Source organism: Stenella coeruleoalba (assembly GCF_951394435.1).
Source record: "Stenella coeruleoalba genome assembly, chromosome: 3".
NCBI lineage: Eukaryota > Metazoa > Chordata > Mammalia > Artiodactyla > Delphinidae > Stenella > Stenella coeruleoalba.
Window position 1 is genome coordinate 6,451,461 of NC_137148.1, and position 21,409 is coordinate 6,472,869.

Consider the following 21,409-nt stretch of genomic DNA (forward strand, 5'->3'; position numbering starts at 1 on the left):
ACATCTTCAGGAGAAGAATGAAAGCTACCCAGTGATTCATGGTTTCATCATTACTCTTTTGGAGCCCAGGTTTTCCATCAAAGAACATCATATGTATTCTTTCCCTTAATAATATAACATTTAAAGATATGTTTTCATATTCTGTAAAAATAGAGTCGATATTCAGAAAATATTCTTGTCCAAAAATATCTGCAGAAGAAAAATAGAATCTTTTCTATCATTGAGTCTTCAAGGTGTCTCTGCGTTTTATCCTGAATTACGGTCATTAAAGATGTTTTTGTATAGTATAGAGTTAATTTCCAAGAATTTCTAAGTATATCTTTCATAGTAAGAAAGATGGAGTTCTACTTAACTATTCAGAATCGAATGAGAGATACTATTTGATGACTCAAATGGACAGTTCATTTCCTTCCTCTGAAACGAGTGCTTCCGTCAGGAAAATGGAAGCAACAGGTTGGGGCAGTGACAACATGGAGGAAGATGTGTCGAATGACCCAGACATCACATGTCATTAGTAACTGTTGTTCGGGTCCCTTTTGCTTATTTAGTAGAAATGAAGCTGGAAATAAATAATTATTTAGATTGGTCTCTATTTTAAAATCAAATTGGCCTGGAGACTTCAAGAAATAAGATCTAATAACGATTTCTTTCATCAGTATCTTATAGTTTTCTGAGCACAAGTCTTTTGCCTCGTTAGGTAGGTTTATTCCTAGGTATTTTCTTCTTTTTGATGCAATCATAAATGGGATTGTCTTCTTAACTTCTCTTTCTGATCTTTCGTTGTAAGTGTATAGGAATGCAAGAGATTTCTGTGTATTAATTTCATATCCTGCAACTTTACCAAATTAACTGATAAGCTCTAGTAGTTTTCTGGTAGCATCTTTAGGACACTCTATGTACGGTGTCATGTCATATCGCTTATGTGGAATCTAAAAAAATGGTACAAGTGAACTTATTCACAAAACAGAAATAGAGTTACAGACATAGAAAACAATCTTATGGTTAATGGCTTGGGGGGGGAGGGATAAATGGCAATTGGGATTGACATATACACTCTATTATATATAGAATAGGTGACTAATAAGGACATGCTGTATAGCACAGGAAAATCTACTCAGAACTCTGTAATGGCCTATATGGGAAAAGACTCTAAAAAAGAGTGGATATATGTATAAGTATAACTGATTCACTTTGCTGTACACCTGAAACTAGCACAATATTTTACATCAACTATACTCCAAAATTTTTAAAAAAAGAAAGAAAAAAAGATCTAATAACAAAGTCAAAGATGAATAATTTCTCATAGTTCACTGATTCATTGATTAACTCAGTGTCTGCTTTGGACCAGATTTTGATTAGAGCAGTGTGGCAGAGGTGAACACATCTCCCTTGTCCTGTGCGTCCATCTGGTTGGCATATTGGAAACTCTCTGCAGTCTTTGCCACAAGGAAGACTAACGCTGACCACTGAACCCACCCAGAGCCCATCAGATCCGTATGGGTCCCAGGCACCACCTGGAAACAGGGTTAGAATACAAAGTCGGATTCAGTAAACTTTGCATGGAGCCCAAGAGCACACATTTCTGACGAGCTCCCAGGTGAGGCTGAGATCGAGTGCAAGGCCCACAGTTGGTGTAACAAGGATCTGAGCTCCACAGAGCAAGAGACAATTCAGGGTTGTTACTGGTACGGAGCATAATGGATGTGCTGAGGAAGCTTGTACCTCCCATACCCTGAAGAACCATCAGCCAAGACCAGTAATGAACTGGGGAGAGGTGGGAAGACCGCACATACACCCAGGCAGAAGTCATCAGACACTCACAGGTTAGCAGAGGCACCGAACACACTGTTGACACTGGGAGCTGGCTTAATTTTCGTTACCAGGGTCTTTCAATGACGAATGTGTAGCTGTGACGCTCTACTGCTCTTAGTTATATCCTTGTTACTGATGAGACGTTAAGATGAGCTGGGATAAAAATGGGTGTCATCCATCATGCTGCCTGGACTCGTGGGAATGAATGCAGGTCTGTAGAGCCAGGCTCACACCCCTGAGTTACACACCGTGGAGCACAAGCCTCTAATCAATCAGCTCCCTTTGCTTCCCTGCTCGGAACTTGCGTGTGCAATTACACCTGAAATGTTTCATCCCTTCTTTCCTTCAGCACGTATGTGTTGAGATCTTTATGTGCCAGGTACTATTCTCAGGTCCGTACAGGATCCTTGTCCCCATGGAGCCTACATTTGTATGGATAAAGACAGAAAATAAAAATGATATAAAAATAAGCATTCAGATTCCAATAATGACAGGACGGCGTTCAGCAGGGTGATTAGCTAGAGGACGAATGGGGTGATAATTTAGATACAGAGTTAGTGGGATTCTCTCTGGGAGGTGATATTTGAGCTTCTGTCCTGGATGACAGAAGCCAGCCAAGGGAGGATCCAAGGAAGAATATTTGAGACAGAAGAACAGAAAGTGCAAAGGCCCTGAGGTTGTCGGAGGAACATCAATAAGGCCAGTATGGAGGGACTGTGAACGTGGGGTGATGGGAGTTGGTGAGATATGAGATTAGAGACATCAGCCAGACCAGATCATGAGGAACCCATATTGGCATGCGGAGGACTTTGAACTTTTTCTTAGTGTTGTAGAAAGCCAGTGGTGGGGTATAAACAGAGGAGGAGTGACATGGTCAGTTTTAACATTTTAAACATTGTAACATGATTACCATCATGTCCCATAATTGTCATTCCTTTTTTGTGGTGAGAACTTTAAGATCTAATTTCTGAGCAACTTTGATGTATATAATAATGTTGTTAACTGTAAATGCAATGCTGTGCTTTAGATCCCCAGGACTTACTCGCCCTATAACTGCAAGTGTGTGCCCTTTGACAAACATCTCCCCATTTCTCCACTCCCAGCCCCTGGTAACCGCCATTGTACTCTGTTTCTACAAGCTGAATTTTTTAGATTTCACATATAAGTGATATCATACATACAAACAAATCATCAGTGTCTTTCTCACTGTGATTTATCTCTCTTAGCATAATGCCTTCAAGGTCCCTCCGTGTTGTTAAAAAGGGCAAGATATTCTTCTTTCTCATGGCTGAATAATATGACATTACGTATATACATATATGTGTGTGTGTGTGTGTGTGTGTGTGTGTGTGTGTGTGTGTCTCCTTCCCCTTGGTTAGTCCTCGTGGGTAAGCCTCCGTCTCTCAGCTGAGGAGAGGTGGAGTTAAATTCAAAGTTAAATTTGAAAAGCAGGGTGATCATAAAGAGACACCCAAAGAAGCCTTAACACACACGGATGCTTTAGCACTAAAAATTGGTATGACAGGATTCCCCAATTAAAGAAAGTACTGTTTTACACAGTTGTGATATTTGCACTTAAAAATGTAAGAGTGACTTAAAGGAATCTTTATGTAAAGTATGATCAAGGAAGAAGGTAATAAAATACTAATCTACATGAAAAGATAAATCTAGCTTGTGTGTTTTGTTTTTTTAAAAGTTAAAGCACACTTCTGGCTTCATAGCTTTATAGTTATGTTTCCAGAAAGTTTTAAAGATGCCCCTAATTAGTAAATCATATAAATAGTCTCAAAATCAACAATCCTTTGGGGTGGAAATAACATTCAAAGAGGAAATTTTTATTTTGAATTTAGAACTTACCTTCCATAATGCTCAATTAGATCAATATATTCAAAAATTCTATCTTTTCCTTGGGCAGTTTTTACTAAGACCTCGCATTTCTAGTTGTATGCTAAAACAGTAAGATACATATTTTTTCCTAGGGCTCAAGGACTCCTGGAGGGTAAACTAGGAGGTGCCCTGAGAACAGGGGCCATTTCCTGTTTGATCCAGTGTCTGCTGTTTCCTGCCATAGACAGCTGATAGATGTCTGTTCATTTAAGTTTTTTGATCCGTAGAGAAATAATCATTCAAAATCTAATATGGCTGTAGCTAATGGCGAGGCCCATTGGATCAAGGAAGATGGTGAGATATTTTTAGAGGTGCATTTAGTGAGAAAATGCTAATAACGTGGATGTGGTTTAGGTCATATTGGGACGTATAATAGAGTTTTTCGTGCAGACAGCAAATATTTATGAAGCACCTACCATGTGTTAACCATTGTGCGCCTTGGCGTTGGGGACTTGGCTATGAGTGAAACAGGTTCCTGCCCTTACAATGTCATTTCATCTTCACTGTGCAGAGGGAGAAGATTAACGAACCCAGAACTATAAATAAATGTTGTGAATAAGGTAAAGGAGGTGACAAGGACTAGGGTGTGGAAGGGAGGTGTGCTGTTTTGTGCAGGGCAGTCCGTTAAGTCTGGTAGGTAAAGTAATACTTGATCAGAGACCTGAGTGGAAAGAGGGAGCCTGGTAGGGGCACCACAGGGATGAGCACCTGGGCAGCAGCACCCCTGGCAGGCCCCAGAAACAGCCAGGAGGCCAAAGATACTGGATCACGGCAAGGGAAGGAGGGACCTGGCAGAGTGGAGGGCAGTGTGGCCACAGGAGACCACATCCTAGGACTGGTGGGATGTTGCCCGGTCTTGAGAGTTTACTCTGAGTGAGATGGGGGAAAGCTGGAGAGTGTTGGAGAAATGATAAGAATTTGTATATGAACTGGGTCTAGAAAGAGGTAAGATTTCAACAGGCCAAGAAAAGGAGGAAGGACATTCTGAGAACGAGCAATGGCAGACCTAGAGGCGAGCAACCCATGCCTACCACATGGGGATGACCAGGGTTGGCTGGAAGACAGGCTGCTTCCAGAGCAGAGTGGGGGTGAGGATGGAAAGGTCAGTTTGGGGACAGTTTGGACCTCCAGGCCATGTGGTTTCTGCTTTACTCTGTGATCACAAGAAGCCTTGGAGAAAAGTGTTCAGAGCACAGGGGTAAGCCAGAGAAAGTATTCATCTAAGGAAAAACTAACTAGATCTTTGCACTCAAGATCAGAAATCCAGCAGTTGTATGTTGGCTGGATTAAAGAAAGGAGACTGCTGGAGAAAAGGAGATCAGTGAGAGTATTGCTGTATCAGTTGGATAAGCGCTTCCTATCATGCCACAGTGATCGTCAGTGAGGAAATTCTGGAGTCGTGTGGTGCATCCATTTCTATGGGATATTTTGCAGCTGGTAAAAAGTAAATAATACCTTCACATCTATAGACTTGGAAAGATGGCTGTGGTGCACATATAGTTCAGTGATAAAAGCACATTGCAGAGTAATGCATATAAAAGCATCCTCTTTAAGCCATCAATTAAACCTCCCAGGTGTGTGCATGTGTGTGTGTTTGTATGAGCTTGGTAACCCATCAGTTAAACCTCCCAGGTGTGTGCATGTGTGTGTGTTTGTATGAGCTTGGTTTGTATGAGCTTGGTTTGTATGAGCTTGGTATCAGTTTAATGTTTTGGACCTTTTTACTCACACATTCTTATAGATATGGCAAATCCATTTTGGTTTTACATATGGCCCTATTTGAAGTTGCTTTGGAAAGCAAGCTAAAAAAAATAGAGCCCTCTGGGAGTAATAAAAAGTGCAGACTGTCCCCCCCTGGGCCTTGAAACTGCACTAGACTCTCTTTCCATCCAGCCTGCCGAATGCAGCCCAGGCACCACTCGCTGAGCTCCCGAAGTGTTGCTCCTGGGATGCTGCCACTAAAATCCAAAACTTGATTGAATATGACTTGCTTAACTGACCTTTAACAGTTTCCTTTTGTCATCCAAAAGTGGGTAACAGGAGCCACCGTATTCAGAAAACCTGCCGCCTCTATTCTCCATTTGGTTACTGCAGATAAGCTTTCCAGGTGCTTCCATTTCAAAGCTCAGAATGTTTGCAGAGCGTGTGTTAATTGAAATCGTGTTAGCGTTTTAAAGCTGTCCAAAAGTTTTGTTAATTTCAAAGAAATACTAAAGGATTTTGCATTAGAAGAAAAACATGTAGTTGGCAAAGAGGTTTTCTTTTGTAATTGATTGTCAATTCTGATACCTGAAAATATTCGTTTAATGCCTTTGCAGGATATAAGGGTTTGGCATAAATTCTACATGTAGCAATAATAATACCTTAATTGAAAGTGTTTCCTGTAAATTTGCTGGATATTAGGGATTCCAAAGTAAATTTAATTTTCTCAGTGAGCTGTGGCTACATTAACAATTGTTTTTCTCATTCTTAAAAGAGACTTTTCCTATAGCTTAATGGTTCTCCACCAGAGGTGGTATTACTCCCTGGAAGACATTTGACAATGGCTGGAGACATTTTCAGTTGTCACAGCTTTGAAGGGGGGATGCTGTTGGCATCCAGTGGGTGGAGGCCAGGGATGCTGCCACCCATCCTGCAGTGCACAGAAAGCATCCACCACAAAGAATTATCCAGCCTCAGCGGTCAATAGTACTGAGGCTGAGACAACCTGCTTAAGAGAATCTGCACCGTTACTTTTTGATGGTAATATGCGGTACAGATTCCTGTGACTGTGCAGGAGGGGAAATGAGCCTGGCGTCCACCCAAGCTTCCCTCTCTTTAAATCCAGAGCAGAGCATTTTGCCCGCATCCTTCCCGTGAATGTACACCCGGACACACACGAGCAGAACAGCTGGTGCCCTGTCTCTTGTGTCCTTCCTGCTATTCTGGGCTTTAGGATTCCTTACAGTAACACGGGTCACCCTGTAAAAGTGGGGCAAGCTCTTTCCTTAGCCTCGCTTATTTTTTGAGTGAAGAGCTGTGTGGTGAATGAAGCTATCAAATCCCCACGTTCCCTATTTTTCTGACCTTGGTCTGGTCTTTTTTCCATTTGATTTATCACCTTTTTATCCCTTTTGATGTTCTGTTTCTTTTATAATGACAATGGCCTGTTTTATTACCTACTAAACCATTTTCTTTTCCATTCCGAGCTTTTCTCTAAGCTGTTTCAAATTGATTTTTTTTATTGAGGTGACATTCACATAACATGGATTAGCCACTTTAGAGGGAAGAATTCAGTGGGTTTTAGTATAGTCACAGTGTGTGCCATATCCCGCTTTATCTAGTTCTGGAACATTCTCATCACCCCAAAGGAAACTCTCTCCCTATTGAGCAGTTACTTCACATTCCTCCTTGCCCCAGCCCCTAAAAACCACCAATCTGCTTTCTGTCTCTGTAAATTTACTTATTCTGGATATTTCATATCAATGGGATCATACAATATGGGGTCTTTTGCCCTAGCTGTGTTCACTTAGTATAATGTTTTTGAGGTTCACCCACATGATAGCCTGGATCAGTATTCCCTTCCTTTTCAGGGCTGAATAGTATTCCATTGTATGGATGGACCACATGCAGTTTATCCATTCATCCATGGATGGACATTTGTGTTGTTTCCACCTTTTTAATATTGTGAATAGTGCTGTCATGAACATGTGTGTACATGTATTTGTTTGAGTACTTGTTTTCAATTCTCTAGGGTATATATTTAGATCACATGGTAATTGTATGTTTAACCTTTGGGAAACTGTCAAACTGTTTTCACTACAGGGGAATCATCTCTAAGCTGCTTTATTTTGTTAATTCCATGCCCCTCCTCTTGGCATCTGCTTCTACCAACTCCCCGCAGGTGGTAGCCATCCATTCTCCCTGAGTTTCCGGAAACAGTTTGACAGAAAACTTAAAGAATCCAGATGTGCGTTCTAAAGCACAGATACAAAACTCTGAGAGTTTAGGACCAGCTTTGCATCCATACCCATGAAGTGCTCAGATTCACCTAATGTCTGCAATAGTTTGGATACCAAAACTGAAAATCCCCAAATTTTGAAAAAGAACCTTTTTTCCCTCCATCACAATAGTTAGTCCTTTTGTGTAACGCAGTGGATTTGTTTGAATATGCCCTCTTTTTGTCGTAATATTATTTCTTGAATGGCTGTGGTTCCAGGGGATCTGTGCAGCCTTTAATGGGAAGGAGAGGGGGAGCGTTTGGGAACAGGCATTCTCTGTGACTCTCACTGTCCTTCCTCCCCACCTGTAGGTGTCATTCTTCCTCTTCATCATCTTCGTGGTGTACACCATGCTGCCCTTCAACATGCGAGATGCCATCATCGCCAGTGTCCTTACCTCCTCTTCCCACACCATCGTGCTGAGCATCTGCCTGTCTGCAATGCCGGGGGCCAAGGAGCACCTGGTCTGGCAGGTAGGTGCACCTCCACCTCTGCAGGGTGACCACACCTGTTCAAGGTGTGACTGTTGGCTGGTACCTGGCAGGTGCTCCAGGTCTGCTCTCTGATGTTGACCCTGAGTGTCGCTAATGGGTAGCCAGCCACTGCCCCCTCTCTGCAGTGGAATCAGCAGTCACTTAGCAATTAGCAACAGTGAAAATTGGAAATGGCAGTTCCATTTTGCTGATTGATGGTTAAAAGCTGTTATTATACATTGTAATTTAGTACTCTTAGTTTTAAGAGTTAGAGTGAAACAACTTATATAATTAAATTCATAATTCTCCCCCATCTCTCTCTGAGAGATTTCCAAAACCCCGTCTTTACAGAGGACAGAAGAGCTCTCTATTTCTTAATCCTCTGGCAAGTCCAAGGACATAAAAAATAGTTCTTTAAAATGCTTCAACAGCAAATTTAGCTTTACTGCTAAGTGGCATTCCAGCGAAGCCTTCCTATTTAATTAGTTAAAAGCATTTAAAAAACCATTTAATTTCCTGTTACATACATCCGTAGACATGAGGGGCAGTGGTTTGCACTTACTCTTAACAGTCTCTTTTTTACCTGTAAAAAGTGTGCTTTATTTTGCTGGGTTGGAATCAAATGTAACAAATGCAGCCAGTGTGCAGAATGCAGCGGGGCTGAGAGGAGTAGTTATGAACACCACTGTCCTTGAAAAGGGGATTTTAGACGTGGGTCACTTGAGCCCAGAGGGTCTCAGAAACCAGTTTGTCCTTCACTTGAAGCAATGTTTTACTTGGAAACTTGAGATGGAAATGGAGGCTTACCCTTCGGTCTGTAGTAATTGCTCTTAGTTGGAAAGCGTTCTAGGGACCCCTTTTCTCAATACTCGTCTCTGAGCGCTCATAACAAACATTCATTAAGCGTAGCCTGAGCACTTGTGAAACGTCCTCTGTGGGCACTGAGTGAGGGTAAAGCTCCTGATCTGGCACAGTGGTGCCCGTTTCCCATTGACTTGTTTGGACGTTACTAAGAAGCATCCCCTCCAGGAAGTGGAGGGAACTATGTCTTTCCTGTGACGGAGCAGAGTAGTCACATCAGTAACCTGCATCGCCAGAGACACACACGGTGGCTGGTCAGTAACTAATCAAATGAAAGAGAAGGTGGGTGTTTTATTAAAAGATGAAACAATCCAGCTGTGCCTGGGATGAGGTGGAAGAAGTGTTCCTTTTTACACGAGTTCTGCCCCAGCTTTTACTTGCTTTTTCTACCTTTCACAGCCTCCCATGAGGATATTCATGGGACGTTTCTCCTTTCTCCCATAAATTCCATTCTTCCACCCTCCCTTTAGTGGGGCCATTAGGCTCAACCTTAGGTAGTCACATTCAGGTCAGGGTGGTGGGTATGGTTTTCATAGGAATGAGTACATAATAATTTATGTAAGAATATTATGTAACAATAATCATTTGCTCTGCCAGTTTACACTATAGAAATCACTACAGGAAAGTCCTGGTCACACAGGCAACAGGGCACTCATACATATTTCACTGCTCATGGCATCTTGCTGGTCGTGGGTTACCATGGAACACATACCTTGAACATTTTGTACCTATTTTTTCTGCCCCTTCATGAATAAAGAAAGTATCTGCTGGTGCAGATGCAATAGAAAAAACATCTGGGAAATGAGGATTATGATACCTGCCTGTGAAGATCAAATGGGGTTAAAAAAAAAAGGAAAAAAAGAAGTGATTTACAAAGAACCAGGCATATTTTAGATATCAAGTACTATACTGAGGTTTTTTTTTTTTTTTTTTTTTTTTTTTTTTTTTTTTTTTTAGCACTGTTATTTTCTTGCATTGGTTAAAAAAAAAGTGGAAAGAATGTAATCTTAATTTTTTATTTACTCAATTTCCAAAACCAACAAAGAAAAATACTTCTTATCAGTGGACAGGCAGAGATAGGATAATGATAGGATGATTCTAGAATAGCAAAAGAATAAACATTCTTTATTCCATAAGAATAATGTTGAAAGGAACAGAAGAATATAAGATCAGGTTTCCATCACTTCAGAAGTAATTTCACAGTGATTTCAGGAATGAGAATTCATTCTCAGGCTATGACCTATCATCTACTTGAGGAAATTTATTTAATACCTGAAAATTGTGGATGATGTCTCCTAACACATTTAAACACAAAGTATAATTCCTAATACATTTATAGACCTACCAGTACATTGAAAATCCAGTATGGATAATTTTTTCCCCTAAGCCTTTCAAGGATAGGTTGCCCCCAGATGTGTTGCTCCATTGCCTCCAGCTGCTTTGGTGTGGACTTCCTACAATACCATGCCCCTACATAACCATAATGCAGCTATCAAAACTGGAGATGTGCATTGTTTAATTCCTGACGTTCTGGTTCCTCCAGCTTTCCCAGTAATGTCCTTTACAGAACAAGAGCCCATGCATTGCACTTTGTTCTTAAGTCTCTTTGGTCTCCTTCTGGATGGAACAGTTCCTTTGGCTTTTATTAACACTTTTGAAGGTTGCAGGCCAGTTATTTTCTAAGATGTCCTTTAACATGGGGGGTCCAGTGTTTCCTCATGAATAGATTAAAGTTATGCATTTTGGCAGGAATCTCAGAAGGGATGGTGTGTCCTCATCACGTCTATCAGGGGCGTGTACGTCTACTTTGTCCCATTATTGTCAGTGGTCATTACTATCAGTGTGCTGTCCACCAGCCTTTTCCACTTTGAAATTACTCTTTTCCTCTTTGTCATTAGTACATATTTTGTGGAGAGGTGCTTTGAAACTATGCAAATATTCTGTTTCTCATCAAACTTTTAATATATTTATTTGCTTGTTTGTATCTACGTAGTCTGATGTTCAGTAGATTATAAACCACTGCTGTCACTGTTTATTTTGATGCCCATATGGTCTCAGATTTGTCCAGCAGGTGCCTCTCCAAGCTGTATCTTTGACTTGTCCCTGTGATTCTTTGAGCATTTCCTCAATTTCTGGCACAAGCTATTTTGGGTTCCTCTTGTGCCCTCCCTGACCTAACCCTAAAATCAGCCATCCCTCCAAGGAGCCCTAGTTCTTTTTGGTGAAGAATGACATTTAGTGGCAAGATCTGGGCTTTAGGACTTTCCCTTGCCATTGGGGTGTCAGTACTCCAAGTGCTTTGCATCTCCATTTATTTTTATATCTGCCTACATCTTAAACAGCATGACTTCACACTGATATTTCCATTTCCACTCCAGCATAAGTTTTATGCCAGTTTTCTCTCTTTCCATTGTGGCTCCCTTGACCAACAGTGAAAAATATTTAGCTCTCATGATCCTAAATATATTTATTTATTTGATGAAACCCTGCATGTAACTAGTCTCCTGTTGCAACTGTCAGCCCCTCCCCCTGCCCTCTCACTTGAGTCAGCTTCCTTCCCCCATCCCCATGTCCCGTTTCCCCAGCTGGAGCTCTGACACCCAGTCCACGAGAGGGTGTCCCCCACCCCAGCTGGGGCTCTGACACCCAGTCCACGAGAGGGTATCCCCTCCCCCAGCTGGGGATCTGACACCCAGTCCACGAGAGGGTGTCCCCTCCCCCAGCTCAGGCTCTGCACTTGACTTTGCCCAGTGTAGGAATTCCACACACCCAGCCCAGCTTTGTCATCTTGGGTGAGTTTCGCTTCCCCCGTCCCCTGTTGGTGCAGACGCTTCTCTTCTCTGCCTCACCTGAGGGCTGGGCACTCAGTTATTCAGGAGGGAAGGAAAAGGACAAGAAGAGAAGGGGTAGAGGATGAGCCCGGAAGAGGAAGACAGCAAACACATTTTGAACAGACTTTATTTGTAGAAGAGGAAGAGATTCTTTTCAGTTACTTTGTGTGATTCCCTTTGTACTGTACTGGTCTTGGCACCTTTTCTTCTAACTCTTTTCTGTCTTTGTTTCCTAACTGGATTTCAAAGAAAAGCTTTTCTGGAATCTGAGATTATTAAGGGGATCTGGAATCCTTAATAACCAAGGGAATAAATTATTTTGATGTTAGGAAACTTAAAAGCAGTTTTGTACTGTCTATGTAAGAAGGATACTTTGTTTGCCTATCACGAATTTAGCAGAGGTACAAAGCCCTTAACAATTTATGGTTAACAAGAAAATAAGAATTTTGCCTGTATCAGTAGGATAGCATGCGTTTGACGGAAAGTTCCACAAAAGCAGCAAGGAGTCTTTTTTGCCTATGATTATATCACGTCAGAGGGAGACTGAGGCTAGGAAAGCACGATGAAACTTCCCACCTCATACCATGGTGCCTGCCTCCTGCTTGGGCCCTGGGAGGAAGGGTGGCAGCTATGCAGCCATTAGACAAGGTTAGGGATCTGGGTAGGTGTCCTGCCTCCCAGACTGGGGCAGCTGGCCCATCAGTCAGGAACCCAGTCCATCCTGCAGCCTGTGTTTGTGTAGCACTTACTCCATTTTAAATATGCACCTTGTCTGTTCTTCATTTGTTAAACTTCTGTAGGTCAGGTACACTGTCAGCAGGGTACTGAACCATCATCAAGGAATTTCCAAATATTCCTATTCACATATTACGATTGCATTTTGTATTTGAAATTTACTTAATTTTTTTAATGTATTTATTTCCTTGGTATTCTTAGCATGGTCTGAATTTTCATTTTCTGTATGTTTTATTTTCCCGTGAGAGAGGAAGGAATTTGAATATAGATTTCTTTCACAAGCAGGTTATATGAGAATCCATATTTATTAAAGAAGATAAGCCAGGCAGTGCATATTGATTTTCTAACAGGATTACTCATATTTCAGAGAAATTTTATAGGATTCCTTTATGCAGTGGATACTTTAATATATTTAAGTTGTGATACAATTTGAAAAATTTTCATTTGGGCCTAAAATAGAAAATATAGCCTGTCATCTATGGCAAGTGTGCAATCGTAGTAACGCAGATTTGTTACATAACTGATTCTTTTTCAGTATAATTCAGGAACTGTATATTGGAGTCTGGAATTAAATTGCATTTAGGATCTAATCTGAGAAGCTCAAAGGAGAAACAGCACGTTACCAGCTGCCCAGTTTCTGGCTGTGGAAGAGACGAATTGTTAGGAATTTGGATCTCTTTTCTTGCGGTTTTGTCTTTAGAGAAGCTCAGGATATTAATATTTTCCAAAGAGGGGAAAAGAGACTGTATCATTCTTCATTCTGTGTAGCATCCAGCTATTGATTATGATCTGTATCCTATTTGAACAAGGTATCATTTATCTGTTCTAAAGACATTATAATTTGGAAGGAGTGGGGTAAGCATAGAGAAGAGGTTAAAAACAGGAAAGTACCTAATGTGACTGTGTCCTGAAGCAAATCGAAACGCACTTCACAGTTCTGTTCTCCTTTTGCCTTCCTTACCGTTCCCCCAGCTGGACAGATAAACCTCATTCTCCTCTAAATGACAGGAACTTCGCACCATCGTCGCATCAGAGAGAGTTTTGTAGGGCAAGTGAACAACAAAACGAAAATTAGCACTTCCCTGCAGGATGCCAAATCATTTAAAAATGCTCTGGCAATTTTAAGAATGTTTGAGGGAACCCTCCTACACTCTTAGTGGGAATGTAAATTGGTGCAGTCACTATGGAGAACAGTATGGAGGTTCCTTTAAAAAACTAAAAATAGAACTACCATATGATCCTGCAGTCCCACTCCTGGGCATATATCCAGAGAAAACTATAACTCAAAAAGATACATGCACCCCAATGTTCATAGCAGCACTACTTACAATAGCCAGGACATGGAAGCAACCTAAATGTCCATCGACAGATGAATGGGTAAAGCAGATGTTGTGTGTATATAATGGCATATTACTCAGCCATAAAAAAGAATGAAATAATACCATTTGCAGCAACATGGAAGGACCCAGAGATTATCATACTGAATGAAGTAAGTCAGAGCAAGACAAATATCATATGATGTCTCCGTATATGTGGAATCTGAAAAAATAATACAAGTGAACTTATTTACAAAACAGAAATAGACTCACAGACATAGAAAATAAACTTATGGTTACCAAAGGGGAAAGGAGGAGAGGGAGGGATAAATTAAGAGTTTGGGATTAACAGAAACACACTCCTATATGTAAAATAGGTAACTGATAACTGTTAAAATACCTACTGTATAGCATAGGGAACCATATTCAATATCTTGCAATAACCCTATAATGAAAAATAATCTGAAAAAGAATAGATATATGTATATGTATATTCATATACATAAAACTGAATCACTTTGCTGTATACCTGAAACTAACCCAACATTGTAAATCAACTATACTTCAATAAAAAAAAAAGTGTCTGAGACAGAGAAGCTTCACGTTGGTAGTTAACTATTTGACTCTAATGATGGAATGAGACCTAAGTTTATTTTCCAACATTTGTGAACCTGTTTTGGGGAGGAGATAGAAGGAACAGAGGTAAAGGGAAGCCCTTTCAGACTATGAGTTTTGTCTTGGAGATTTGATCAAAGGAACATGAAAAAGGATTTCTCTAAAACTGAAAAATGCCATCGATCCCCCAACAGCTGTCTCTATCCTCTTCTTGAACCTGTCATCTGAATTCTGTACTTTCTGTTCATTCAAAGCAATGGATGCATGTCAGATGACTTACATCATTACAGATTGATTAAATGTCAGCTGAATGGCATGTTCCACTGGCTGACATCTTGACAGGTGGTTTTCCTAGTACTTTCACCAATCCATGCATTTATGTTACAGTATATACAAAGATCTGAGGCTCTGTCCATTCCAAATGTTTATTTTTGAGGATAGTTTGTGAAAGATACTGATTTCTAGTCATTTATTAAACCATCAATGATGCTTTTTATTTTTTAATTATTATTTGAAGCAAACAGACCACTTTATTATTTTTTTAACATCTTTATTGGAGTATAATTGCTTTACAATGTCGTGCTAGTAATGATTCTTTTTAAAACCCTTAGTGGATAGTGAGAAAGTCAGCAACCCCTATGGGGAGTCACACGAGACAGACTCCTTCTAGGTACTTGCAGGTCAAATGATGAATCTGCTAAGTTGTGTGAACTTGAGAGAGTAATATATCTGCAGCTTGACTTTAGCGAGAACTTTGCTCTGGTCCTAAGGTATCTCTTTAAAGAGTAGAGAGAAACCCAATGAAACTCCATTGGTGCAATGGAGAGAGGATGTACAGATAGTCACTGGGAGACATTCTAAGGACAGACAGGGCTGGGGATGCTCCTAGTTACCTGTAAAGTGGAAATAATAATAATAATGCCTTCTTCCTAGGACAGCAGAGATGATTGGATGAGATGATAAATGAAAAGGACTTAACTGGGCCAGGTGCACAGTTAATGCATCAGTTAGTAAACGTCAAGTGTTGATAACAATAACTGCATAGTGATAGAACTACAACATCCTCTTTATGTTTGTGGAATGCAATGACCTGGACAGGCTAAGGGAGGGGACGTACTTTCTATCCATTTTTGCAGCAATAATCACAGCGTGCCCTCTTTGAGAATGATGTACATCAAATTTGCTTTCCCCGGGAGATGTGAGTTCCTGCCGGCCAGACTCTGGGTTCATCACTTTTGCTGTCCTTCTCAGCAGCTCATGAATGGCATGTCAGAGAGTATGAGATGGTGGACACAGCAAGCACTTTGGTTTCAGATGGAATCTGGGCTTGGATTCAGTTTCTCCCACTTTATAGCTGTGCGTCGTGGACATGAAGGTGGACCACCCGGAGCCCCCTCAAAGACTGATTGTCCAGCTCTTCGGGGTGTTGGTAACAGCTGGCTTTCCATCCTTAGTCCCTTCCAGGCTGCCTCAGCTGCACAGAGCTGCCAGCCCAAGGTCATGACTTTCCAAGGGCGGGCCACATCTATGACTGATTGAGGTGGGGGGCCCAATGCAAGACAATTCTGATTGGCCATTTCAGCACCACAGCTTCGGTGAGTCTGTCTGAAGTTGTCAGGCCTGCATCCCAGCCCAACTTCTCCCTCTGCCAAGTCCCGAGTCCTTCCCTCTGCTTGGGCATTGATCTGAAGGGCACTCCCTACTAAACACCCAGCTCTGTTTCATATGTGCTTCCTGGAAAACCAAACTGCAGCATCGCATAAACTTGGCCTAAGTCTTTAGTTTACTCAGTTTTCTCATCTCTAAAATGGCAGCAGTAACACCAACCTCCCTAGAACGTTGCTGGCCTTGGTGCTGATTAGATGACCTGGTGTATAGGAAGAACCTGTTGTTAGGCTGGCCTCGTCCTCAGTCCTCAGTAAACAGTAGACAGCAGCAGCGGTAATATAGTCTAAATGACTTTTATAGAAGTGAGATAAATGGAACATGAAAATGCTTTGAGGATATATGTTAATAATCAAAGCCCAAATGACCTATGGAACTGAGTAGGGCAAAAGTTGCATCATACATACGTAAGACCCTCAGAGCCCATGTCTGGACTGGTTGACCATCCTGTGGAATGTCCTCTGCAGACTCAAGGCAGTGAGATTCATCCTGGTGAGATGCTAGAAGCCCACACTACACTGATGAGTGAAGTTTGGAAGTTCAGCTAATACCTGGGGACCTGTGCTTCTGTAGGTTAGTAAGACACCAGCTTTTGGAGACCCAAGAGACGACTCAACCCTTGTCAGGAGTGAGAAGGAGGTGTTTATAGGATCACTTGCCAGTTGGACATCTTGAGCTCTTTCCCTGGAGTATTTGTTCCCTGGAGAAGCCCACTCCTGTTCCCCAGCCAACCTTGGGGATTGCTCATTTGGACCAGCCAATGGTACTGTGATACATTGGATCAGACCATCCTGCATCTCAGCTTTGTGGTCCTGGACACCTGCATGTATACAGCTCCATCTCTTTGCATCACTCCTTCCACCCCCTCAGCTGAGATACTGTATTGGTTTCCTAATGCTGCTGAAAAAATTACCACAAACTTAGGTGCTTTAAACAACAGCAATTGCTAAATTCTGGAATTTATCATTTCACAAAAATCAAAACCAAGCTGTGGCAGAGTTGGTCCCCTGGAGGCTCTGAGTGAGAAGGTTTTCATACCTCTTTCCTAACTTCTGGTGGTTGCCAGAAATCCTCAGTGTACCTTGACTTTTGGGGCTTCAAAACTCCCTTCCTTTCCTCCATCTTTATGTGGCCTTCTCTTCGTGTCTGTGCATCTTGTCCCATTCTTATAGGGACACTGGCCATTGTCTTTAGGGCCCACTCTGATGATCTCAAAGCAACATCCTTAATTTAATTACGTCTGCAAAGACCCTTATGCCAAAAAAAAAAAAAAAAGGTAGTATTCTGAGGTTCCTAGTGGACATAACTTGGGGGCTTGTATTCAACCCGCTCCCGATACCAACTTCCACAGATGGACAGCAGTTCCACTCCTCTCCTTCATGGCTTGCTACAGACCCTCCATGTATTCTCCAAGACCAGAGAGTCCATGGGGCTCCCCTTCACTTGACTACTCAGGTATTACTAAGCTCTATGGTGTGCAACATACGAAGATACCTCCTTGGAAGATATTTATGGTAACACATAGGAAAATAAAGCAAAACTAGAAGGATTTAGAGTGAGGAAACATATGGGAATTCCACTCTTGCTTAAACAAAACTCTCATCCATAAGGCAATCAACAAGGATTCCTGAGGAACAGTTGCAGACAGGTAGGGGAACTAAACATCTGCCATTGGCTTTTTGCCCCATTTTTAAAAATAGGTGATGGGGTCACTTTTTTTAAAAAAAGTTGAGATAAAGGTTTCAAAAGGTTTTCAGTGAATATGCTTCTTCCAACCACTCTAAAGTTTCTCATTGTTTGTAGTAATTTTGCATTTGACCCTTTTAGGATTTCGAGGTATATAATCACATCATTTTCAAGTAAATCTTTACTTTCTGATTTTTATAGCCACCTTTTCTTTCCAATTGCTTTGCCTAGTACCTCTAGAAAAACGTTGACAGTAATGTGGTGATAGTAGACATACTTGTCTGTTTTTTTATTTAGTAGAGTTGATGTTTGTCCTTTAAACAACATGCTGGCTTTTGGGTTAAGTTAAATAAATGTTATAATTTGAAGGAAGTAACCATGTATTCCTACTTACAGACATTTTCTTTTTTCTTTTTCTTTTCTTTAAAGATTGATCTTGAACTTTATCAAAAGAGTTTCTAAAAAAAATTACCCGTGGGCAAGACTGTATGATTTCTTCCCTTTTATAATATTGAATGGTTCTTGAATCTGGAATTAGCTCAGTAGGTCATGTTGTGTTTTTATCTAATTTTCTGCTTGATTCTTTTGACTAATGAATTATGAGGGATTTTGGATCTGTTTTGACAATAATAAGAGCAAACACAGGCAGCACTGGCCATGGGCTGTGCTTCACTCATGGGTGACCATCTTCCATCTCAAATGTTTATTTAGATTAAAGATCATCCCCTTTTTTTCTGTGCAGATTCTTCTGTTTAGATTTACTTTCTTTTCTGGGGTGTTTTTCTCAAAGATATACTCTTATAAATGCAGTCTCTTTCATCTAAAGTTGCAATTATATTTTATAGAGTAGAGTGATCTCTTTTCATAGTTTCAATTACTTCTGTTCTGATGTTTACTTTTCCCTGGTTAGTTTCTTATTCTTGGGATTTGTCCTTTCTCTATTAACTCCTGAGTCATCTAGCAAATTTTTAAATTTATTTTTCTTTATTTCTCCAAGGAATGAGTTTTGGATATATTTATTATTTTTATTGAATTTCTGTTTTCTTTTTAATTTCAGATTTTTTCTTTGTTAATTCCTTACGTTAATTTTCTTTGGTTTTTATTTTGAACTTCTTGTGTTAGATGCTTAATCAATTTATTTTTTCTCTCATATTTATGTAAATACTGAAGGCTATACATTTTCCTCTGGAGCCTGCTTTAGCTCTGTGCTTTATATGTGCTCATCATCATTATTTTCTAGATATTTTGCTGATTTGGTTTGAATTTCTTTTGTTACACAAGAAAAACGTTTGCTGTTGTTTTGATGGTTGTGGATTTTTCTCTTCTGTTTTTGTTATTAATTTTAGCCTTTTTTGCATTAAGATTAGATAACTGTCTATGTTATTTCTACTTTTTAGAATTTATTAAGGTCGTTGTTTGGTAATCTAAGGCCAGCCTGAATTTCTCTTTTCCCTTACAAAATTGATCTTTCTACCTGGTTGCCCAATGGACTTCTTTATTTTTGAAGTCCAGCAAATTTACTGCTATTTGATGTTTTATTAATACTTTGCATTTACTCTACTATTTTTCAGAGTGCCCCCCCCCTTTTTTTTTTTTTTGCAGTACATGGGCCTCTCACTGCTGTGGCCTCTCCCATCGCGGAGCACAGGCTCCGGACGCGCAGGCTCAGCGGCCACGGCTCACGGACCCAGCCGCTCCGCGGCACGTGGGATCCTCCCGGACCGGGGCATGAACCCGCGTCCCCTGCATCGGCAGGAGGACTCTCAACCACTGTGCCACCAGGGAAGCCCCAGAGTGCCCTTTTAACATGAACTAAATACTACTACTGCTACTGCCAGTCATTCTCATCATTAGCACTAGAACTCTCTGAGCACTTGTGGGGGTGAATCACTGTATTAAATGGCATTCAAGTCATTGTGTTCTTATAGCCACACAAACGCTAACTGACAGAATCTCCTACCTCAGAGTGGGACTGCTTCCTACCATACTCCTAGTGATGCCATTCCTTCTGGAGCCTATAGCCTCCTGAACATCCTGAATCCAAGAGGGCTCCCCGCAGTATTCCTACAATTGCAAAACAGGGACCTGGCTTTTACAGGCCCCTCACCTTAAGGTACATCTCTGCTTCCTTTCTGAATCTACAGCCTCCTTTATGGGGGTTCTCTTAGAGTGTCTTTTCTTGGTTTCCCACCTCTGGGTCCTGCTTACATTTAATAGCCCTCACACCCACTTGGGAATCTGGAGTTTCTACCGATCTTCTAATTTTATCAAAAATATAAATTACCTATGCATTTCCTGTGCTCTTTGGTGTTCTGGATAATTTTTAGGAAAAGAAGAAGAATTGTAATCTTTGTGGGTCAAACTGGAAATATTTAGTTTTTAACCTTTTCTTTAGTTTCTTAAAAATTCACCTTCTATGCCATACCTAAGCCTCAAACTCTAGATCAAGGCATTGACCAAAAATGGGAAGGGAAAGCAGAAAATAACAGATGAAGAGTTTAAACAGAGTTTTATTTATAATATAGAATATTTTCCTAAGATTCCTAGCCATGGCTTGGTGTATTAATTAGCTCAGGCTGCTGTAACGAAATGGCATAGACTGGGTGGCTTAAACAACAGAAACTTATTTTCTCACAGTTCTGGATGTTGGCAGTCTGAGATTAGGGTACCAGAATGGGTTCTAGTGATGGCTCTCTTCCTGACTGGCAGATAGCTACCTTCTCACTGTGCTCTCACATAGCAGGGAGAGAGGAAGAGGGAAAGAGAAAGAGGGAGAGGCAGACGGAGAGAGAAAGGGAGAGGAACAGGGAGGGAGCAAGCTCTGTTGTCTTTTCTTATAAGGACACTAAAATTAGACCAGATCAGGGCTCCACTCTTAGGTCTCCATTTAATCCGAATTCCATCATCACTCTCAGTGCAGTCACACTGGGAGTTAGGGCCTCGACGTGTGAATTCATGTGGGGTGGGGGGACACAGTTCCAATAATTGGTTTGTCTGGTTTACTAAAAGTTTAGCAAGTCTGAGTCTCAGTGTTGTTCAAAGCACTCATGATGCTACCGAGCCTTCTGTTCTAATCCTGGACATTCCTGCTCTCCTTTTGTCCTTTGACCTGTTCTGCTGGGAGAGAGACCCGAGTAGACCAGAAGTAGAGTTGAGGTGGTGAAGGGACCCATGTCCTCGGCTTCTCACGGACCAGTGGGGAATCACTGATCTGGAGATGAAGGCTGAGGTGGTGGGAACCTTCCCCATGGTCCCATCCTCTCCTGCTCTGTGTTATTATTATGACTTTCCACAGGAATCCTCACATCGTATTTCATGATGCTTATTTGTCTGTATGTCCTTCTGTCACACGTTCCCTGGGCCTTGATATGAGCTTTTGAGACCTGTGGCAGGAACCAGAGCTTTTAAATATTTTTATTTGTCCCAGCACCGGGGGTACATAATGTTAAATGGATGCCTGCATGAATAGACACATGAGGGATGGAATGAATAGGCACACACACGCATGACCGGGTGTAGCAGCATTGTAAGCATCCGTGTGCCTTGGA

General features: G+C 41.1%; 1 protein-coding gene across 1 annotated transcript in view; it reads left to right on the forward strand.

Moving 5' to 3' along the window:
- ADCY2 (adenylate cyclase 2) overlaps nucleotides 1-21,409 on the forward strand; it is a 433,375-nt gene that overhangs the window by 100,979 nt on the left and 310,987 nt on the right. The window contains exon 3 of the mRNA XM_079915962.1: nucleotides 7,991-8,152. Within this exon, the coding sequence (XP_079772088.1) occupies nucleotides 7,991-8,152 (162 nt within the window). The remainder of the gene's footprint in view (nucleotides 1-7,990; nucleotides 8,153-21,409) is intronic.